General features: G+C 30.1%; 1 protein-coding gene across 2 annotated transcripts in view; it reads right to left on the bottom strand.

The window, feature by feature from the left end:
- Nucleotides 1-19019: 19019 nt before the first annotated feature.
- LOC113371495 (N-acetylglucosamine-6-phosphate deacetylase) overlaps nt 19020-24592 on the bottom strand; it is a 132908-nt gene continuing 127335 nt past the window's right edge. For both annotated transcript variants that reach the window (XM_026612120.1, XM_026612119.1), the window contains one exon: nt 19020-19283. In XM_026612120.1, the coding sequence (XP_026467905.1) occupies nt 19105-19283 (179 nt within the window). In that variant the 3' untranslated portion in view covers nt 19020-19104. The remainder of the gene's footprint in view (nt 19284-24592) is intronic.

Below are 24592 nucleotides of genomic sequence, written 5' to 3'. Positions count from 1 at the left end.
AAGCCTCACTAACTTTTATTTTCAACAAGACGGCGCCAGCATTTCTTGCCTTGCCACACCGCAGTTGCTACGATGCAGTTTTTGCAGCGCAAGTTCCCGGGACACGTTGTGTCGAAAAATGGTGATTTGGAGTGGCCGCCTCGTTCTCCAGACTTAACCGTACCTGACTTTTTTCTTTGGGGCTATTTAAAAAGCAAAGTTTATGCCAGCAAGCCGAAGACAATCGACGAATTAAAAGGTAACATACAGGCCAAAATAGCTGCTATAACGCCTGAAATGCTTGCCAATGTAATGCGGAATGCGCGAAAAAGAGCTGCTTTTTGTGTATCAAATGAAGGTGGTCATTTAATCGACGTTGTATTCTAAACCTGGTTTGAAATAAATGGCATGAAATATTCTAAATAAATCTTGTTCATTTGTCAAAATCTGATAATTACCGACAGAGTTATTCAACTTTGAAATAACGCAGGTCTAAATGGCGAACCCTGTATTTCTTTTCGGAAAGTTATTAATTCACAGAATGTATTGCTCAATGAGAGGGACAGACTAATTGCAAAGCTCACGAAAGAGCTGGCGATAGCCAATTCCAAGTTGCAAAGCATTAGTTCTAATTCTTCCAATGTGCAACCTGAAGTGAATGTAACATCCAAAAAAGTTAAAAGTAAAGTTGAACAAATCAAAGCGTCAACTCCACTTCCTTCTTTCTTTTCCCCACCAAAGGCCAAAGTACTAATATTGTCCGACAGCCACGGCAGATCCCGGTCCAGGTTCTTAAGTGGTTTGTTAGGTCCTAAAGTTAGTGTATTCGAAATGGTCAAGCCGGGTGCGGGTTTTTCTAGCGTTGTCGCTGGCATCGGGGATCTGGTTGGTGATTTTGGTGTTCGTGATCATGTTGTTGTTATGGCCGGGACAAACGACGCTGACTCTGATTATGTTATTCGTGATGCACTAGAGTTTGCTCGTCGATCCTGTAGTAAAACAAACCTTTGTTTTATTACAATTCCCTTCCGATATGACAATCATGGCAATTCTAGAATTTCCCAATTAAATCGTTGTATTTATCGTGATTTTGGTCATGGTAAATTCAGGGGTGTTAAGGTTTTTGATGTCAATAGATACGTTGATAGACACGACTACACCAGACATGATCTCCATTTCCTTTCAAATGCAAAGCAGAAACTCTGTCGTTTTCTCGTTAGAGAAGCGCTGACTCTGCCAAATTCCAAAAACTCCTGCTCCTTTTGCTTTTGATTCTGACGATGCTTCATCTTTTATATTGTGTCAAAATATTCAAAATTTACCTAATAAATTACTTAAAATTGAATTACTTTTAAATGACTATAAGCTTTATTTTTTATGCTTTTCGGAACATTGGCTTAACGAAACTAAACTAAAATTAATTAAATTAAACGGTTACTATTTATGCTCCACTAAGCATGGAGACGTTTGCATTTTTTCATCGATTAAAATTAAATGTAATAACATTATAACAAATATTGCACCTATTAAAAAAATGGTTGAATTTTGCGCTGTAGAAGTCAGTTTTTCTCATACTACTTATTGTATTATTTGCGTATATAGAGCTCCAGATCAAGATGCTAATAAATTCATACATTTACTTTATGTTCTAATGAAAGAACTTTTTCATAAATATAACTCTATTATTGTTTGCGGTGATTTTAATATCCATCTGGACAAAAGCTCTAAAATCAGCGAAAGTTTTCTAGTATGGATTCATTTGGTTTATTTCCTACCATAAATCCCACGAGAATAAGTAATTCGTCTTCCTCTTGCATTGATATTTTTTTACAAATTTAACTGATATAAAAACATTTGTCATTAATACGGGTCTTTCTGATCACTACGAAATTTTTCTATCTTTATTAAACAACACAACTTCACAATCTATTAATTACCAATATAAAATTTTATTTAATAATAATAATAATCTTTTATTCAAAAAATTATTAGAAAATGAGACGTGTAACCAATCTTATGGAAACATTACTTTTGACTCGTTTATAAATTATTTTTTACAGAAATTTAATCTTGCTTTTCCGCTATTGAGATATAAAATCCAAGTTAATAATTTCCATAAATCTAACGCATGGTGTACTCATGGCTTGAGAATTTCGTACAATAAATTACTAAGTCTAGAAAGACCGTCTAAAACCAACTTCGATATCGACTTCATGATTTATTTTCCAAAATACAGAAAAATTTTTATTTTTTTATTTGCAAATTAGCAAAAATCAAGTCTAATGAAAGTGTTATTTATAATTCGAAAAATAAGCAGAAGGCAATGTGGTCACTAATTAAATCAGAAACTAGTGGGTTGTATGGCATCGAGCCTTAAGGCAAATTGCTGGAACTTCTCGTACCGTATGAAATGTTTGAGGAATACTGAATGTTTTCAAAAAGATTTTTATAAAAGTTGTAACTTTGTCTAATATTTATAAGAATTATATAAACTGAATTGCAAAGTTGAAATTATTTGTTTAAAGTATATTAGAACTTTAGTCAGAATTAAAAATAAAACCTGATTTATTTTTGATATAAAAAAAAATATTTTGAAAAAAAAAATGTTTGATAAAAAAATTATTTTGAAACAAAAATTTTTTTTACAAAGTCAATTATTTTGTTAAAACAAGCAGAAAGTTTTTTGAATCATATAAATCGGACGCTTAGTTCTGTCAAAAACTGCTATTTTTTAATATTTAGCTCTGTATCTTCGAAATGGCCACCTTTGCTAAAAACTAATCAGCTCATTTCCTTATCAATAGGAATCGAATGTTTTTTGAACCATTCAAATCGGTTGATCCGTGCGCCCGAAAACGTAACTGGAAATTTGTATCCATACATACTTACACATACACATCCATTTTTTCTGAGGTATGCCAAAATGTTCAGAAACCTTCAAAACGTCGCGAAATGTAAAAATTTTCAATTTCCATTTTTGGACGATTATAATAACTTACCCTACGGGAAGTTAATTAATCATAAATCAAGCTCTTCTGACATAGAATATCTCAATATTAACAATGAAAAAGTAAATGATAAAATAATTATAACAAATGTTTTTAATAACTATTTTGTTAATGAATCTTTTTATATAACATCCAATATTATAATCGATCCAAATATTTCAGCAGCACATTTTTCTAAATTAGAAATCAGAATTCACTGTACCTATTTCCCATAACTCCCGAGGAGCTGTCAAAAACAATTCTGTCCCTTAAAAATTCATACTCATCTGGTTCTGATGAAATTTTGTCTGATATTTTAAAACAATTCTATCCACTATTTATTGATGATCTGCTTGCTTGCTTAAACAACGCAATTAGTAACGGTATCTATCCGAATAATTTAAAACATTCAACAATTAGGCCACTTCATAAAAGAGGGCCCACTGACATTATCAATAATTACAGGCCAATTTCTTTATGAAACACTTTTGACAAAATTTTTGAAAAAGTATTACATAGTCGACTAAACAGTTTTTTAACAGTTAATAATATATTATTTGAAAATCAATTTGGATTTCGTCTAAATCACTCTACCTCTCACTCAATTTACACATTAGTCCATGACATTTTTCACTCTTTCGAAGATGGTAGTTTCTGCGTTGCAGTTTTCTGTGACTTGTCCAAAGCTTTTGATTGTATCTCTTATGAAATTCTTTTAAACAAGCTTGATAAATACGGTGTACGTGGTATATCTCTTGAATTATTTTCATCTTACTTATCAAATAAGACTCAATCTGTTTATCTTAATGATCGTGGTTCAGTAATTATCTCAGAAAAACAAAATATTAAGCTCGGTGTCCCTCAGGACTCAATTCTCGGACCATTATTATTTCTCATCTACATAAACGACCTGCCAAATTGTACAGATCTCTATAAATTTATTCTTTTTGCCGACGACACCAGTGTGATTATAAAAAGCAATTCTTTAGAAGAAGTGAATAATAAATTAAATCTAGTTATGAATTCAATTTCGAATTGGTTCAATTCTAATAATCTTTTGCTCAATAATGACAAAACCCAAATTATGTCTTTTCGAACAGTAAATAGGACAAGTCATGAGATCAATTCTTTAACTATCAATAGCATTCAGTTTGAATTTTCCTCAGTCTCAAAATTTCTAGGCATCCAATTACAAAAAAAACTTGAACTGGGACAATCATATTCATTCCATACTTGTACCTAAGTTAACTAAAACCTGTTTCATGTTGAGGATTCTAAAATCAAAAGATAGTTTAAATTGCCTTCTTTCAATTTATTATTCTAATTTCTATTCGCATCTCGCTAAAGGATATATTCAAAATAGAGAAAAGAGCATTAAGAATAATTTCTTCTCTCAGTTTCTTGTCCTCATGTAGAAATATTTTCCGACAATTTAACATTCTCACTGTTTCCTGTATATTTTTGCTAATTGCGTTATCATTCATAAAGTATAATCCTGAACGCTTCAACTTATCCTCCATGTTAAATTTCTATTATAAAACAATAAATTTGACTATATAAGGACCAACTTTTAAACTTAAAACATCTTTTAATACCATAGACGGAAGAGGAGTACAGCTTTTTAATCTACTCCCACTATATGTTAGGAAATTGAATGATCGTCAATTTCATAATACCATTGTAATGCCTACTGATAATAATTGATACTTCTTCTTCCAACAGTTACAATTATTTTTTTCCTTTTTCCATAATTTTTCTAATTTTTATTCTAAATTATTGTAACGTTTTTCTACTTTAAGTATTTTATCATTACAATTATTTTGATATTATATCTTCTTTTTTGATACTGCTCTTAATTATTATTTTCCAGATATGAGACTCAAATAAAAATTGCATAACGAATATTTAAAGGATTTTTTCAAGTTATTGTATTAGATAATACTAATGTTAAGCTTAATATCTTATATATAAAAATGGATCGCAAAATTTGTTGGTAAGCGCATAACTCAACAACGCCTGGACCAATTTGGCCAATTCTTTTTTTAAAATGTTCGTTGAAGTCCAAAGATGGTTCTTACGGCAAAAAAATCGAATAATTGCCGGGCAAACCTAAAAACAGCCCTTTTTTCTCATACAAATGTTTTCTAACTAAAACGTAGAATCAATTTGAGCTTTATTGCTATTATATAAGTTTATATTAAATTACAAGCACGCGCTGTATACTCCTTCTAAACGATTATTCGGATTTTGATAAATCTTTCTAAAGTTTGTTAAGGAAATGTTTTAGTATGTATGTGATTATAAAGTACTGGGATGTATGTGCAATATTGTACAAATTGATGGAAAAAATTGCAAAAAACGACATGTCATTGTTTGCATTGAAAACAAATGAAAACTATCATCTGCCAAAAATTTCAATTTACTTATGAGCCTAGACAATATTAGTATATGTATAATAAATTTATGATTATGAATAAGAAAAATGAAATGTCTACATTATTATTGCCAAAAAGCAGCTGAGATGTGCCAGAAATTAAAATAATACAATATACAGTATATGTATGGCAGATTGAATGATACACATATGAACAGGGTGTGACAAATTAATTCACTTGAAATATGAAATTAAGTATTAATCAGGGCCCGTCTTACCTTTAATGCGATGCATGCGAAAAATACGAGCGCACGCCTTAGGGGGCGCCAACATAAGATTCGGATCTTAAATTTTCAATATAGTTTTTTTTTCAATATATAATTTCTTTGCATCTTTTATTAATCTTTCCACAATATTTTTAAAATTCGTAAAAAATATATTTTATAACAACAAATAGGAAAGTAAAGATGAATACATACAATTCGGCCCTCACGATATCGATTAGGAGAAGTTTAAGATGCAATTTCGGATCTCTCAAATAATAAAAAATTAAATTAATTTAATCCAACATGAAGTACCAGTTTTATGTTATGGTTATGATTATGTTATACCGTTTAAAAGACTTCAATTTCCAATATTGTGTGAGAATTGAGACTCATCATTTTATTTGAAGCAGTTCTACATTTAATATCGCTCATATTATAAATGTATATGCATTTTGGCGTAAAGAGTAATTTAAAAAACAATAATTATTATTTTTAGGTAAACGGTAAATATTAGTATAATATATAATAAAAATTGTAGGCATGGATACAGGACAACGTCTGTCGGGTCATCTAGTTGTTTAATAGTTTTATATTACTGTAATTAATTCAATTAAGATAATTTATTTTCTGTAATTATTAAATTTAATCCTGTGTCCGTAATATAAATATAAATATAATTAAATATAATATAAATATAAATATAAAGTTAAATATTTTTTTAATATAGACATATGTGTACAGGACAACGTCTGTCGGGTCAGCTAGTATATATATATATATATATATATGTATATATATATATATATATATATATATTGATTGTTTCTTTTCCGAACAGTAAATCCAGTAGTAAAAAACAATTTGTTTTTCAAAGACGTTTAATAACGGAACTAGATACGTTCCATCATCAGGTTTATTCTGTCAAAGACAATGTTTTTTAACACTATTGATTAACATTAATTAATGATGGTCATTACAGATTATTTAGAAAAATTATAAAGAAATGGATTACCAGTGTAAAGAGTAATAAAAATTAACTAAAAAAGGTTTTATATAAAATTGAGAAGCAAAAATTATTTACTTGTAATAATTTATATATCCATATCACTAATATTTTTTGTTAAAAACACTCGATTTTTTCACGAGAATATTTGTAAATGTTGCGACTACACAAGACTTTAACACACTGATATGGAGTTCTGTCGGCCAGATGTAAGGAACATTTACGGAATTTAGGCAGAAATGATTTTTTATGGCTCTTGTTTGGTAATTTACGAAAAAAGTATTGCTTTAGCAAATGTTGAGAAATATTATGTATATATATACATGCACAAACATTTGCACACCTACATACACATACATATAATACATATGCATATATCCATATATTCATGTACATACAATTTTATACACGAACATATACGCAAGTACATGTATATAGTGTATATACAAAAACATACTATAAGTACATATATGGATGTGCATATATTACTACATATATACATGTATATATACATACAAAATTATTAATGGATTAATCGTTTTTAATTAGGTTTAAAAAATTTAGATACGAATCATGAATGATATAATGATTTGATCTTTTATTAACACAATTTGACGAATTCAAAACGATTAAACTGCTTTCAGAAAAAAAAGGCTTTTAAAAGTACAATCCTCTCCTCTCTATATAAAATATTGGGTTCAAAGGTAAAAATATGTGAATTTTCAATGGAATGTTGGACAAGAGTGCTTTGGAAACTTCGGCTTTTATGATGAGTGACGCTTAATTCATATTGTCTCATTATCTTATGAATATATTGTGATGTTTGGCCAATGTATTGTTTTTGACAATTTTTGCAAGAGATTGAATAAACTATGTTAGTATTATATTTATAAGGGGTGGTGGATTTAATTTTTGAAAACATTTTTTTAAAAGTATATAAAGCTGTTCCTGAAATAAAAATATTTTCTTCTTTGAGTAATTTGGCAAAATAATCAAATAAGCCTTCAATGTAAGGCATGCTGTGAAAAGTAGGTTTAATATTGTTGTCCTGGAATAACTTGGTGATGGATTGATAATTGTTATTTTTATGGTAGGAAAGTCTTTTATTGGTAATGGAATTGATGATGGTGAGGGGATATCCGTTTTCTAATAAAGTTTTGGTTACTAATGTTGTGTTTTGGGTATGAAAGAAAGAGTGAGACAACATGACTGCGTGGTCTATCAAAGAAATGATTGTATTGACTTTATACTGTCCCAAAAATTATAAATTATATTATATATTGGATTTACTGTTCGGAAAAGAAAAAATCAATATATTGGGAAAAAAATCCAGGACTTATCTATTGAATATATATATATATATATATATATATATATATATATATATATATATATATATATATATATATATATACATAATATACATATATATACAAAAGAGGTTCGCTTAAGTTAGAGCACTTATAACTCACGAACGGCTTAATCGATTTAGATGAAAATTGGCAGGGAAGTAGTTTAGAGCCAGGAGAAACATATGAAATACTTTTTATCCCGTTTTCCATTCTAATTCAGAATTAATTAATTATAAACTATCCATTTATTTTATGACATTTACTTTAAATTGTCAACTGTCATTCGGTGTTTCTGTTTTGATACAAATATAGGGTGCGTTCGACTTGGACGCTTACGCGCTGTGAGCGCGCCGTGAGCGCGCTTTCATCGTTCGACTTGGCGCTGTGAGTGTGGCATAAGTACGCTCGTAGCATCATCGTAGGATGCTCGTAGCACATATTTTGCGCTCACATATGCTCACGCCACAGAGGTAGGGCAGCGTGAGCGTGAGCGTCAGTTGTTTTTACTATCTGTTATTTCATTTATTTATTAATTGTCAAATTCTTAATAATTCCGCAAAAATGGCAAGCTGTATGTCACAATTATTTTTTAATATTAATTAATTTTAAATTTAAATAAAATTTTTAATTAAATAAAATTAATTTTATTAATTAATCAATTTTAATATTACTATTAATTAAGCATAAGCTAACCAAATTTCATTTATTTATTAATTGTTAAATTCTTTATAATCCCGCAAAAATGCCAAGTTGTATATCACAATTATTTTTTAATATTAATATTAATATTAATTAATTTTAAATTCAATTAATTTTAAATAATTTTAAATTTTAATTTTAATATTACTATTAATTAAGCATAAGCTAACCAAATTTCATATATTCATTAATTGTTAAATTCTTTATAATTCCGCAAAAATGCCAAGTTGTATATCACAATTATTTTTTAATATTAATATTAATATTAATTAATTTTAAATTTAATTAATTTTAAATAATTTTAAATTTTAATTTTAATGTTAATATGAATTAAGCATAGGCAAACCAAATTTCATTTATTTATTAATTGTTAAATTCTTTATAATCCCGCAAAAATGCCAAGTTGTATATCACAATTATTTTTTAATATTAATATTAATATTTATTAATTTTAAATTTAATTAATTTTAAATAATTTTAAATTTTAATTTTAATATTACTATTAATTAAGCATAAGCTAACCAAATTTCATTTATTCATTAATTGTTAAATTCTTTATAATTCCGCAAAAATGCCAAGTTGTATATCACAATTATTTTTTAATATTAATATTAATATTAATTAATTTTAAATTTAATTAATTTTAAATAATTTTAAATTTTAATTTTAATGTTAATATGAATTAAGCATAGGCAAACCAAATTTCATTTATTTATTAATTGTTAAATTCTTTATAATCCCGCAAAAATGCCAAGTTGTATATCACAATTATTTTTTAATATTAATATTAATATTTATTAATTTTAAATTTAATTAATTTTAAATAATTTTAAATTTTAATTTTAATATTACTATTAATTAAGCATAAGCTAACCAAATTTCATTTATTCATTAATTGTTAAATTCTTTATAATCCCGCTGAATGATCCAGAAAGTAATAAAATTTACACAATTACCGTTACCGCCAGTTGCCGCCATTTTGATGCTTATTAACGCTCACAATATCCAAAACGAACGGAATTTAGTTATCGATTCTGAGCGCTTATCGGCCAAGTCGAACGCTAAAAATTCGTGCTTATAAGCGTGAGCGCTCACAGCGCGTAAGCGTCCAAGTCGAATGCACCCATATTAATATGCATTTTTCAATCACCACTTTTGGAAAATTATTACGTGAATAATAAAAATTGTTTAATAACCACGGAAAATTATTACGAAGTGGGAAGTAAATTAATTCTTAATAATAGCAAGCGATGCCAGATGGGCGATGGAGAAATTTATTTCTTGGCAATGGGAATGTAATTATTTATATACCTAGGTATTTATGTATATTTGTTTATACGTATTTAAATAGAGTATTTGAGGTTTTTATATTCTAAGTATCAGCAATAAGTATAATCATCAACAAATTAATAAAAAAAATAATTTTGAAATATAGTTTCTTAACATAACCTCAAAATTTGTAATAAAAATGTAAATAGTTATATATTAATTGTTGTTAATTTATCATTTCTTTATACATATTTTATAAAATGTTTCAGGTATTTACAACTAATTGGCATATATATTATCCACAAATGTGCTTTGATCGGACAATAAAAAGGCCTAATTGAAATTATTCGACTACCTTATGTTAAATATAGTGATAGAATATTAGTTACTCCACTCATAACTCAAGAAAGCTGGACCGATTTAACGGGAAATTGGCTCTGGTAAAGTTGGTAAAAGTTGGTAGTTTAGAGCTACCATAGGATATTTCTTATCCCGTTCGATTTAGAATAACAAAGCGCAAATGACAATTTGAAATTTGTAGGAAATCAATAATAAAATTATTTCTTTTAAATAAATAATTAACAATTATAATGTTATGATATTGCCATTGCCCATTCGTATAAACAGTGAAGTGAACTATAAAACTCAGTATGACTGACAAATCATATTTTTCTCAAACACGATGCTCTGAAAGAACTCATTTGTATAATTACATACTCAATGGTATTTATAAAACATTTTCTAGAATATATATTTTTTTGATTTACGTTATTTAAAATCAGAACCTAAATTTGGAATCGATCAAAGGTACATTTTGTCGAATAACTTATTCCCAGTTATAATTTCCCAGAATTTATCGAAAAAGAGATAGTAATATATGAACAGTAAAACTAAAGCATTGTTCAACAACATTATTGGAAAGTAAAGGGAAAAAGATGTATAACCAGCTTAACCTTTATTCTTATGACTTTGATATTGGGAGATAAATGGTAATCTTTAAAAATCCATTTTCTTCTGTTGGTACTTTTTAGCATTAGTTAAAAATGTAATTATTTTGTAAAATACCTTTAAAATTAAATAAAATATTAAACCTGCTTGCCATCTAGCCATTCCGAGTTACCCCGCCTATAGGGTATAAAGGTCTAGATAACAAATTTTTGAAAGACAGCAAAAAAAGCACATTTTTACAATGATGAAGTAGCTAGTAGTTTTAATGAACGTAGTCAGATAATTGTTCGTTTGATATGTGTAATTTGTTGTTATAAAATTGGTTTGATTTTCATGATAAAATTTATATTTGCTCAAAGTCAAATTGGACCTTTGTACTTTGCCCTGCTCTACATATATACTTTTAATTAAATTTACTTTAATTCATGGTATGTTACTTGAAACTTTTCGAAAAACAGATCAAAGAAGATATATCTAATTCATTTTCTATCTCTCCCCGCAAAAATTTGAAAAAAATGTATAAGCTCAGTAGTAGAGCTATGAACCGGAACCGGGTCCAGCGCGGTTCCGGAACCGGTTCTGGAACCGGTTCTCAAATTTTGGGAACCGTCGACGGTTCCATTTTTTTTTTAACTTCCCGTAGGTAAGTTATTGTAATGGGCCGAAAATCTAAATTAAAAATTTTTACATTTCTCGATGTTTTGAAGGTTTCTGAACATTTTGGCATACCTCAGAAAAAAAGGATGGATACAATTTTTCGTCCACGTTTTCGAGCGCACGGATCAACCTATTTGAATGGTTCAAAAAACATTTGATTCCTATTGATAGGAAGATGTGCTGATTAGTTTTTGGCAAAGGCAGGTCCAGCCGATTAGGAGATACGGAGCAAAGAGTGCAGAAAATAAAAATCGAGTTTTTGAGAGATCGGAGCGTCCGATTTGAATGATCCCAAAAGCATTCAATTCGTAATGACGGGGAGAAGGGGTGGTATGTTTTTGGCAAAGGCAGGTTCAGCGGTTTCGGAAATACAGAGCTAAATGTGCAAAAAATGGCAGTTTTTAAGAGAACTAAGCGTCCGATTTGAATGATTCCAAAAACTTTCTGCTTGTTCTAACAAAATAATTAATTTTGTAAAAAAAATTTTTGCTTCAACATTTATTTTTTCAACATTAGGCAACAAGCCTAATTTCGATTCAAAATTGATTAACTTATTCGAATTAAGAAGTTAAACCTATTATAACTTTCGCAAAGGAGTACTTTGTTTTAGCCAGAAAATCTGACTGGATAATATTATGCTAATAAGTCGTTCTGTATTGTTAGAGACCACATTTGCCTGTTTTTCAAAGTTAAAAAAAAATCTTTTTTTAAAAAAATGATTTAGGTACAGGAAGTTCCAGCAATTTGCTTCAAGGCACGATTCCAAGCACTACTAGTTTACCTTTCACTTTCTCACAAACTGAGCTGTTATTCATTCAAAACCTTTTCCTAAAAAAATTTTAATCAATTTTGAATATTACTATTCGAAAAATTTGGGGATGTACTGATTAGTACATCGAACGGGTATTTTTTTCGTAATCAACCGTTAAAATATTTTTATTTACGATTTTAATTAAATCTACAACGATTTTTTACCAATAATAATAATGAATTATAAATTAAGAATTTATAAATTTATTAATTTTTTTTTACAGTTTGTATTTTGGCAGAAAGAGAGATCGGAACTTTTGCGAATGCTTGAAAGGGACAGAATAAGGGATGAACTGCCGCTGTTCATCGCCTTATTCTGTCCCTTTAAAGCATTCGCAACACAGATAAACAGACCACATGCGAAGAATTTTTTTGTTTATAGATAGGGAAAGGAGACACAATATAAAAAATTAAACATTGTTATATGTATTAGCCTGAATCTTTTCATTGCGAGCCATCAGTCTTTAGCCCATTAATATTGATTTTAATGACTTCTCCAAATCATACCTTGACACTTGTTTTCAGAAAGACCTCCAACTATTTTTAATAGACTACACCCGATTACAAGAGCCGCATTTCGTTAATCCATCTAAATTATTATTTCTGAAACTAAATATTTATCCATTTCAACAACATTTCAAACGATATATAAGTTAATAAAAACACTTCTACTTTTAAAATTGTCACTTAAAAAAAATCAGTTTATGTAACATATATTAGTTTATGTTTCTAATAAATATTATTTTATATATTTGTTATTTATTTATGAAACACTATTTTAAAATATGCAATATTTCAAAATTAATTAGCAAACTCGAAGGAATTTTTGAAATTTGTTGTTTTACGATTTATGAGTCGATGTACAATCGCCAGGCTCTAAAAGTACGCTTCTGCTTTGAAATCTTTAGATATATATGTATTAGTACATTTACTAATATTATGATCATAAGGTATGATCATAAGGTATTAGTACATTTACTAATATTATGATCATAAGGTCCACTTGCTCTCTGAATGCAAGAGTCGAATTACATAATGGGAAGAGCTTAGGTATAAAATTAAGGTTAGCAAAGTATGAAATTTTTATATTTTTATGAAGTTAACAATTTAGAAATTAAATTACTTTTTATGAAGTAAACTATTTATTTCAATTAAACTAAGGCGTTTTGTTGTAATACTTTTAATAATATGTTATTTTTTTAATACTATATGCAGCCAGTTTTGTAAATTCTCCTGATCAAAAGAAACCGCCTCTTGCTATGGATATCGAAAACTTTAATTGAGAAACTAAAAACTAAAGAAACTAAAAATACGCTTCAAATTTATTGGTTTATGAAAAAGTTTATAATTATTTATTTAAAAGTTTATGAAAATTACATATAACCTGAAAGCAGACTAAATATTATTCGAATGTACAATTTCCAATTTGAGAATTGCATTCATGGCAAACAAATATATAACTAAATAGTAATGCACAAAAAAGTATTAATTATAATTATATTAAAAAATGCAAAGGGTTACAAAAAAAATTTCAAGAACAAGTATATAAAAACTAGTATGGCATCGTGCCTTAAGGCAAATTGCTGGTACTTCCCGTACCGTAACGAAATGTTCGAGGAATACTGAATGTTTTCAAATAGATTATTACTATATATATATAATATTGTAACATTTTCTAATATTTATAAGAATTATATAAACTGAATTGCAAAGTTGAAATTATTTGTTCAAAGTATATTAGAACTATAGTCCGAATTAAAAGAAAAATCTGCATTTTTTTCGATATACAAAAAAAAATTTTTTTTGAAAAAAAAAAATTGAAACAAAATGTTTTTTTTCCAAAATCAATTATTTTGTTAAGACAAGCACAATGTTTTTTGAATCATTTAAATCGGACGCTTAGTTCTCTCAAAAACTGCCATTTTTTACACATTTAGCTCCGAATCTTTGAAATGGCTGGGCTTGCCTTCGCCAAAAACTAATAAACACTTCTCCCAATCATTACTAAATGAATGTTTTTTAGATCATTCAAATCGGATACTCCGTTCTCTCAAAAACTCGATTTCTATTTTCTGCACTCTTTGCTCCCTATCTCCGTAACGGCTGGATCTGCCTTTGCCAAAAACTAATCAGCTCTTTTCCCTATCAATAAGAATCGAATGTTTTTTGAACCATTCAAATCGGTTGACCGTGCGCCCGAAAACGTGACTGGAAATTTGTATCCATACATAGATACACACACACACACACGTCTATTTTTTCTGAGGTATGCCAAAATGTTCAGAAACCTTCAAAACGTCAAGAAATAAAAAAAATTTCAATTTCGATTTTCGGCCCATTACAATAACTTACCCTACGGGAAGTTAATAAGAAAAAAGTAGCCGGACTTTTTTCCGGAGCGGTCTGGAATTTTCCGGGATCGATCCGGACTTTTCCGGGTTGGAACCGTTCACGGTTCTTCCGGAACCGAGTCCTTTTTGGACTTTGGAACCGGTTCTTGAAAATGACGGTTCTTGACAGCTCTACTCAGTAGTATTATTTACAATTATACTCAAAATCCAGAATCCAAAGGAATCTGAAATGCATAAAGCGTAATCAATAAGTCGAAATACCAAAAAAAGACTTGGATTGGATTATACCATGATTTCTATAAAAAGTATATAAAACTTCCAGTTTGATTGTATTGACAAAATATAGACAAACTAATGGGGTTTATTGTTTTGATAATACCTCATTGTATATAGCATTCAAACAATGCAGCCTTATACACTTAAAGTATTAATATTTTTGATTCTCTAGAAATTGATTAGAATATACCTTACTTAGCAAAACAACGATTGCCGGGTCAGCTAGTATATATATATATATATATATATATATATATATATATATATTAAATTAGAAATATGAACAAACAGCACTTTTTTGCACTAATTTATTAATTTATATTAATTTTACAAACGTTATTAATTTTACAAACTACTCATTTTCTCAAATGAATTTTTAAAATTAAACTACTAGTCGTAAGATTTCAGTAAGTTCTATAAGACCATGATTTATATCGCCAAAAAAGTTCCATGAAAATCAGCTTAATTTTTTTTCAACAGCTACAAGAAAACGGCTCGGTAGATTTTCACCTAAAACTAATCCGTATCATTCCAACTGATATCTTTCGAACAGTTTTTGAATTTTTATTTAACACTTTTTCACGAGAAAACGGCCTGGCCGATCTTTACCAACAACTAATCAGCACGATTCCCAACCAAAATCTTTTGAACAGTTTTTAAATTTTCAAAATCGATTCAGAGTTGCGGGATAAAACGTCGACGAAAATTTCTTCAATTTTCTGCGATTTACAAAGAAACGGCTGGGCCGATCGTAGCGCAAAACTGACAAACCATAGTCTTCATCGAGTTACATCGAATGGCTTTTAAATTTTTGAAATCGGCCAAGCCGTTTTTGAGAAAACGTCGATTTACGAAAACGGCAAAAAATCTGTTCACATACACACACACGCACACGCATACACACTCACACACATACTTTTTTAATTTCCCGTAGGGTAAGTTATTGTAATCGTCCTAAAATCTAAATTAAATTTTTTTACATTTCTTCACTTTTTGAAGGTTTCTGAACATTTTGGCATACCTCAGAAAAAATTGATGTTTATTTTTTTTTGTATAGCGAAGGAAATGCCTTTATGCATCCCAGGCTGGTGTTCTGTATGGGTATGTCGGACTCAATACCGCTCTGGTATAATACTGACTAAAACCTCCGCTTTGCCCTTGCTTCTGGTCCCCACGGAAACTGCCGTTAGGCATTCGTTCGTGAGGAGAGGATCTATAAATGTTAAAATTCTTAACTTGTTATAATGAATGTTATAATTCTTAAACTTATACTCATCTTTTAAATGGCCGAAGTCCTTTGCTTTTTCTATAGAACGCAAGTCAATTAGTACCTCTCTCGCAAATCTGTCTATGGCGTTCCAAGCAGCAGGATGTGTGTTTGTGTGTGTGTATGTATGTATGGATACAATCTTTCGTCCACGTTTTCGGGCACATGGATCAACCGATTTGAATGGTTCAAAAACATTCGATTCCCATTGATAGGGAGATGTGCTGATTAGTTTATGGCAAAGGCAGGTCCAGCCATTTCGGATACGGAGCAAAGAGTGCAGAAATTAGAAATCGAGTTTTTGAGAGATCGGAGTATCCGAATAATGCAAAAAACATTCAATTCGTAATGATGGGGAGACGTGGTGATTAGTTTTTGACAAAGGCAGGTCCAGACGTTTCGGAAAAACCGAGCTAAATGTATGAAAAATGACAGTTTTTGAGAGAACTAAGCATCCGATTTGAATGATTCAAAAAAATGAAGAAACAATTGCTTTGAAAAAAAAAATTTTTTTCTTTCAACATTTTTTTTTTGTATATCGAAAATAATTCATATTTAATTTTAATTCTTGCTAAAGCTCTAAAGCCCACTTAAATACTTTAAATAAATAATTTTAACATGGCAATTCAGTTTATATAATTCTTATAAATATTAGACAATGTTACAGTATTTATTTATAATAAGCTATTTACATTTCGTTACGGTACGGGAAGTTGCAACAATTTGCCTTAAGGCACGATGCCATACATACCACAAGTTCAAATTTGGTCTCATTCGATGGCTCGAAATGTCGAAAAACATAAAATTAGCGAATTGTTTTTTTATGAAAACATAAACTTCTCCTTCGGGAACTCAATTATTATTTGAAATAATTATATTTCGATTCTTTTTCACGTAAAATACTAATGTATTGAAATCGTAAAAACTATTATTTGAAATAATTATATTTCGATTCTTTTTCATTTAAATACTCATGTATTGAAATCGTTGAGTATTATTATTCGAAATTATAATTTTTCTCTTCTTTTTTACGTAAAATACTCACGTATTGAAATTGTTAAGAATTATTATTTGAAATAATTATATTTCGATTTTATTTCATGTAAATTACTCATGTATTAAAAAATTTTGAATATCAATTTGCAAACGTATGAGTTTGAGTTTCTCGGACCCATTTAAACTTTAAATCCCATCGCTCAGAAGGGATGCTTGCCTAGGTTCTAAAATATGTTCTGGACCGTCATTGAACTGAATATTTATTGCTATCCAAAGGGCTTCCTATTGCTCTTTTGTGTAAATATATAACGGCTTTTTAAAGTTGCATGGTCGCTAAAATTATTCATTCCAAAATATTTAACAATTAATAATAAATAGACTTTTAGTAGTTCGTGTTAAAAGATAGGAAGAAATTCTTAATGAATAATATAATGGTAAGATAATTAATAACGTTTTTGCAACAATATTATAACTAGTTGGTATTGGTACGTTGCCTTGAGGCATGTTACATAAACTTCCCGATATGTGGTAATAATCGACTTATCAATGAAAAATAAATTAATTTATAAGTGATTAAAAGTAATCCGAGTGAAATACTCGGAGTATTTTCTAAAAACAAATGTTCAAAAATCAATATTTTTTTTATAATTGAACTAGTTTCCGTAGGATTTGAATGGTTTAGTATGTTCATTAAGAGCAAGTACTCTATCGTTATATCAAGTAATTCGTCTAATTTTAATTGTAATAAACGCCTACTTATAAAAAACTACTTATTTTATCAAACTTTGATGAATTTTTAAAATCAAACTACTTGTAAGACCGTAATATTTCAGCAAATTCTATAATATCGCCAAAAAAACTTGCATAAAAATCTGCCTATTTTTTTTCAACAGTTATTTACAAGAAGACGACTCGGTAGATTTTCACCTAAAACTAATCACTATCATTCCCAACTAATATCTGTTGAACAGTTTTTGATTTTTTAAAATCGATTCGGTTAATTATTTAAACACTTTATTACAAGTAAACGGCCCGTCCGATCTTTACCAAAAACTAATCAGCACGATTCCCAACCAATATTATTCGAACGGTTTTTGAATTTTCAAAATCGATTCAGAATTGCGGGTCAAAACGTGGACGAAAATTTTTTCACTTTTCTGCTCTTTACAAAGAATCGGCTTGGCTGATCGTCACGCAAAGTTGATAAACGCTAGTCCTCATCGAGATACATCGAATGGCTTTTAAATTGTTTAAATCGGCCCAGTCGTTTCTGAGAAAACGTCGAATTACAAGAATAAAACTGTTCACATACACGCACACACACATACGTTTTCCAAATTCAGTCTCATTCAATTCAGAATGGCTTAAAACGTCGAAAAACCATAAAATTAGCAAATCGGATTTTTTTATGAAAACAATCTTTTTCGGGAATTTAATAAGCAATGACTTATTTAATGATTTTGTAATTTTATTTATGATTTGAAATGCATGAGTATAAATTATAACTAGTAATATAGTTTAATAGCATTATAAATGTTTTCTTTTTTTACATACTTTTAAAATAAAAGCTTACATTTCTTCACAATAACTTTTGCGTTAAATTTAACTTATTAATTTAATTAATTAATTAATATTTAATTAATGTATTCATTCGTAAAATTGATAGATAATGTCTAGATGAAACTACCAAAGTTGATTAAAGGTAAAAATACATTCATATATTAATATTTACTTTAATATTATAAGAAATAATATATACTAATTATTTTCTATTCATCTGCAAACTGAAACTAGTACTGTGCAAAATACAATAATTTTATTATGACATATGCAATTAAAATTAGTAGGAGTTATAGCAGCAAATTTACAGCTAATTTGCTGAATAAACCATTTTACCCGATATCCACGTAGATAATACGTTAAAATTTTTATCTAAAAACACTAAATCGGCATCACGATCGTAATCTAAAGATCCCTTCACATTTGATATTCCAATTGCTTTTGCTGGATGTAAACTTGCAACTTCTAAAGCGTATGCCATGGAACAACCTGTGGAATAATAGTTTATAAATACTTACATACACACACAGATATATATATATATATATATATATATATATATATATATGTATATATATATATATATAATGACATGTAATGTTTTGGGTGGTAGCGTGGTTGGTATTGACCTCCTAGTCAACACTGCCCTGTCGAGCGGTGATTATAAATGAAAATAGGCTTCGGATGCCTTGAGCTCTTAATAGAGTTATTGGTTGAAATGTCTTTGCACTTGTAATAAACAACACTGATTTGACTATTTTTAAACTATACTTTATTAAAGAACCACTTACAACGATTAACCCAGCGGTTTCCAACCTGTGGGGCGCGCCCCCTCAGTGGGGCGCCAGGCTGTCCTAAGGGGGGCGCGTACAACTGTTTCCAGAATACTATTATCGAAAATAACCCAACATTTTTGGAACGTTATTAAAAAATAAACCAAAAATATTTAGTTTTTATGAATATTTTTACATAATATTGCATATTAATTTGTAGTCTGATAAGATCAGTTGAGTATTTATAAAATTAAACGGTTAAAAAAAATAAAGGGGGGCGCAGCAATTTTTTTTATATTTGCAGGGGGGCGCGATGCAAAAAAGGTTGGAAACCGCTGGATTAACCGTTATTATTGTAACGGCTAACACCGCGTCTCTGCTGAGGCCAACAGCAACTCTGCTGTGGCCTACAGCAATCATGCTTTGATAAAAGCAACTCCGATGTGATTAAAACAACTCTGATGTGATTAAAGCAACTGATGTACCAACTAATATCGGTACTTCATATACTGCTAAAATGGGACTACAAACACCTTACGATGGCGTATTCAAAATATTTTCTGATGGTTATAATTACTGCAATCGATATTGAATTTAAGTTAATCAACATTATTGATCGCTGTTACACAATAATAACTATAATTCGGATTTTCATGAATCTTCCTGAAGTTTGTTCGGGAAATTTTCTAGAATGTTTTGATTCATAGAAATATAGTTAGATTGTAGAAATAAATGAAAAAAATTACAAAAAACCGCTTATCATTGTTTGCCCTTGAAAATATTTGAAGCTTAGTTTGACATTAAAAACAATTGAAGACTGTCATTTGCTAAACATTTCTATTCACTTATAGGCTAAGGCAATATTAAAATACAATAAATGCATGATTATGAATAAGGAAAATGTAATGTCTACTTTATTAATGCCGAAAAGCAGCTGAGATGTACCAAAAATTAAATTAATATAAGATGCAAATAATATAACATGCATCTGACAAGTGATGCAGTCTGCGCATGCGTCTGACGCGCACGGCGAATCGTGTTCTCAACGTGCGCGTGGTTTGCTTTTGCTTGCAATAATTTTGTTTGCGCACTTTGCGAACAGATTCGCCGTACGAATTCGTGCAAAGGAGCGAGCCATAAGTGATTGCGCTCAAAAATATTCAATTTGCAGTCGTTTTGCCTTACTATACTAAGTCACAATACAAAAAAAAAATTATTTAGAAGTTTCATTGTGTCAAAAATTCATATGTTTGTCATTGGGTACGGAATATTTAATGGAGCGCTTTCGGTCTGAACTTTTTTTACTGTTTTCCAATTCGTTTGGAATTTTGGAACTAGGTTCATCTTACTCTTCAGAAGTGAAAACAATTTAGACTCCTTCACCACTTCTCGGGTGGACGACATTTTTTCAGTGGTGTAATTTTACTTTTTTCAAAATAACGTTAGTTATCGATAAAAGAACTAATTATAAGAGAAAAATGTTTAATAATGTTTTTCAAAAAAGCAAATACTTTTTAAGTTACTGGCTACTGAATATTTGTTTCTTTTTAACTTCCCGTAGGGTAAGTTATAGTAATCGTCCAAAAATCGAAATCAAAAATTTTTCTCGACGTTTTGAAGGTTTCTGAACATTTTGGCATACCTCAGAAAAAATGGATGTGTGTGTGTGTGTTTTGTATGTCCGCGTTTTTTCGTCCACGTTTTCGGGCGCACGGGTCAACCGATTTGAATGGTTTAAAAAACATTCGATTCCTATTGATAGGGAGACGTGCTGATTAGTTTTTGTCAAAGGCAGGTCTAGCCGTTCCGAAGATATGGGGCAAAAACGGCCAAAAACGGTAACTCAGTTTTTAAGAGAACGGAGCGTCCGATTTGTATAGTTCAAAAAACATTTTACTTGTATTAACAAGATGAAGATTTGATCAAATTTTCATGAAGATAGGTCTAGCGGTTTCGGAGATCTAGTAAAAAAAACTAAAAAAAAATAACATTTGGCGGTCAACAATAATCATTAGACATTAGACATATGCATATCAAATTATCAGATATTTTATTGAGATTTTAACAATAAGTATAAGTTTTGTTTACATTCCTATGGGTTCCGTACCAATGTTTTTCCGTTAGACAGCGACGCGGCGCTTACGCGCTTTATATTTTGTCTCTATGCAGTTAAAGAAGTACGATTGCTTTGAAAAAAAAGTTCAGATCTTCCAAAATATGTCAAAATGAAGATAACATTTTTTCCAAAAAAAAAATTTTATAAAAAAAATTGTTTAAAAATTTATTTAAAAAAAAATTTTTTTTTCAAAAAAAAGTAATTTTTTGTCCAATTTAAAATTTCTAAAAAATCTTATTTTTTCGAAGTAAATTTTTTTCAAAAATGTTAATCGTTTTTAAAAAAATAATAATTTTTGGCACGGGAAGTTCCAGCAATTTGCCTTAAGGCACGATGCCTTAATTGCCTTAAGACAGAATTCCACTTACAGCTAGTTTGCGTTTTTCATCATTTTTAACTTCCCGAAGGAGAAGTTTATGTTTTCATCAAAAAATCCGATTCGCTAATTTTATGTTTTCTCGACGTTTCAAGCCATTCTGAATCGAATGAGACCAAATTTGGAAAAAGTATGTGTGTGTATGTGTGTGTGTGTGTGTGAACAGATTTTTTGCCGTAAATAGACGTTTTCTCCAAAACGGCTGAACCGATTTCGAAAATTTAAAAGCCATTCGATGTATCTCGATGAGGACTATCGTTTCTGAGTTTTGTGCGGCGATCTGCCGGGCCGTTTCTTTGTAAATTGCGGAAAAGTGAAAAATTTTTTGTCCACGAGTTAGCCCGCAATTCTGAATAGATTCTGAAAATTCAAAAACCGTTCGAAAGATATTGATTGGGAATCGTGCTGATTAGTTTTTGGTAAAGATCGGCCGGGCAGTTTTCTTGTAATAAAGTTTTTAAAAAAAAAATTTCGACGATTTTTATGAATTTTTTTTTGACGGTAGATACCATAGTTTTCTAGGTCATACTAAAATATTTCTACGACAACCCGTTTAGCTTTAGAAATTCGTCAAAGTTTGCAAAAATTGGTACCGTTTTATTGACATTTGTCAAAATGAAATCTGTGATCGACGTTTTCCCAAAAACGCCTTAACCGATTTCAGAAATTTAAAAGCCATTTGATGTATTTCGGTGAGGACTATCGTTTGTCAGTTTTGTGCGACGATCTGCCAAGCCGTTTCTTTATAATTTGAAAAAAAGTGTTAAACTTTTCGTCCACATTTAAGCTTATCCTACCGAACCGATTTTAAAAAATCAAAAACTGTTCGAAAGATATTAGTTGGAAATGATACTGATTAGTTTTAGGTGAAAATCTACCGAGCCGTTTTCTTGTAATTAACTGTTGAAAAAAAAATTTAAGCCGATTTTTATGAATTTTTTTTAGTGATATATACCATGGCCTTATAGAACTTACTGAAATATTACGGCCTTACTACAAATAGTTTGATTTTAAAAATTCATCAAAGTTTGAGAAAATGAGTAGTTCTTTTGAGATTTGTTAAAATTAAAATTAGACTATTTACTTGGTTTAATGATAGAGTACTTGCTCTTGAACATAATAAACCATTAAAGTCCTAAAAACTGGTTCAATTATATAAAATTTGCTTTTAGAAAATACTTCAAGTCAAAGTGTTCGTTCGTTTCAATTATGTGTAATAAATCCACTCGGAATACTTTTAATGACTCATAAATTAATTTATTTTTTATTGATTAAGTCGATTATTTAAACATATCGGGAAGTTCATGTAACTTGCCTCAAGGCTAAATACCAAACCAACTAGTTTGCTAATATCTTCAAAAATATACATTTTAACGAAAATCATGTAATGAACATAATTACATGACTATACCGACACTAGACTCAAGAACAACACCAGACAACGACTTGCCAGAACACATTTTTTTGAAAATACAACTTAAAAATCACACAAAGAAACTGTGGCAGCGTACCGGTGACAGACTACTCAAGGAACATGTGAACAGGCTGACCAAAATTATTTCCAATGATATACGTGACCACCGAAACAACACTTGGACCAAAAGACTCGAGAACTTAAATACTGACCCACACAAGATTTGGCAGACAGCAAAAAGACTGACGCAGAAACCAACATCCATACCTCCACTCAAATTAACAGACAACAATTACGCAACGACACCAGCAGACAAGGCGGAAATATTGGCAAAAAATTTTGAGAACATCCATAAACAAAATGCCAATATGTCAAACGCAGACCTGAAACAAGACGTACACGAGACAATTCAAAACTTCACTGACCTCCACAGGGACAAAGACTTACGAATAGACCCTGCCACAGTTTCCGAAATAAAGACAATAGTTAAAAAATTACCGAACAGGAAAGCACCAGGACCGGACGGACTACAAAACATAATACTTAAACAACTGCCGACGAACGCCTACATTTTACTTACGCGCATAATAAATAGACTAATGACAAAAGGCTGCTTTCCCGCTTCTTGGAAAACCTCCATCATATTTCCAATAGTGAAGCCAAGGAAACAGCCAGACATACCACAGAACTACAGACCGATCAGCCTCCTCAACACAATGAGTAAGGTAGCCGAAAAGGTACTACTCAAAAGACTTAACAAACACATAAGACACAACAAAATTATACCCGACACACAATACGGATTCAAAGAACGACACTCTACACTACACCCACTGACAAAACTCATAGAAAATACAGTACTCAACTTCAACAGACGAAACCATACCGGATTGGTGTTACTCGACTTTGAGAAGGCGTTTGACACCATCTGGATGGACGGACTTGTACATAAACTTATCCAACTCAACTTTCCACCGTACATAACGAGAACTTTACACTCATACCTCTCAGACCGTAACTTCACTGTACAAGTAGACAACGGACTTTCGACGGTTAAGCAAGTGACGGCGGGAGTACCGCAGGGCTCGATCCTGGGACCGTCCTTGTTTAACGTCTACA

Source organism: Ctenocephalides felis, unplaced genomic scaffold, assembly GCF_003426905.1.
Source record: "Ctenocephalides felis isolate EL2017-DRISC unplaced genomic scaffold, ASM342690v1 CF-g0.4_SCAFFOLD_01492, whole genome shotgun sequence".
NCBI lineage: Eukaryota > Metazoa > Arthropoda > Insecta > Siphonaptera > Pulicidae > Ctenocephalides > Ctenocephalides felis.
Note: the sequence above shows the minus strand (reverse complement) of the source record. Positions and strands in the feature narration are given on the sequence as shown.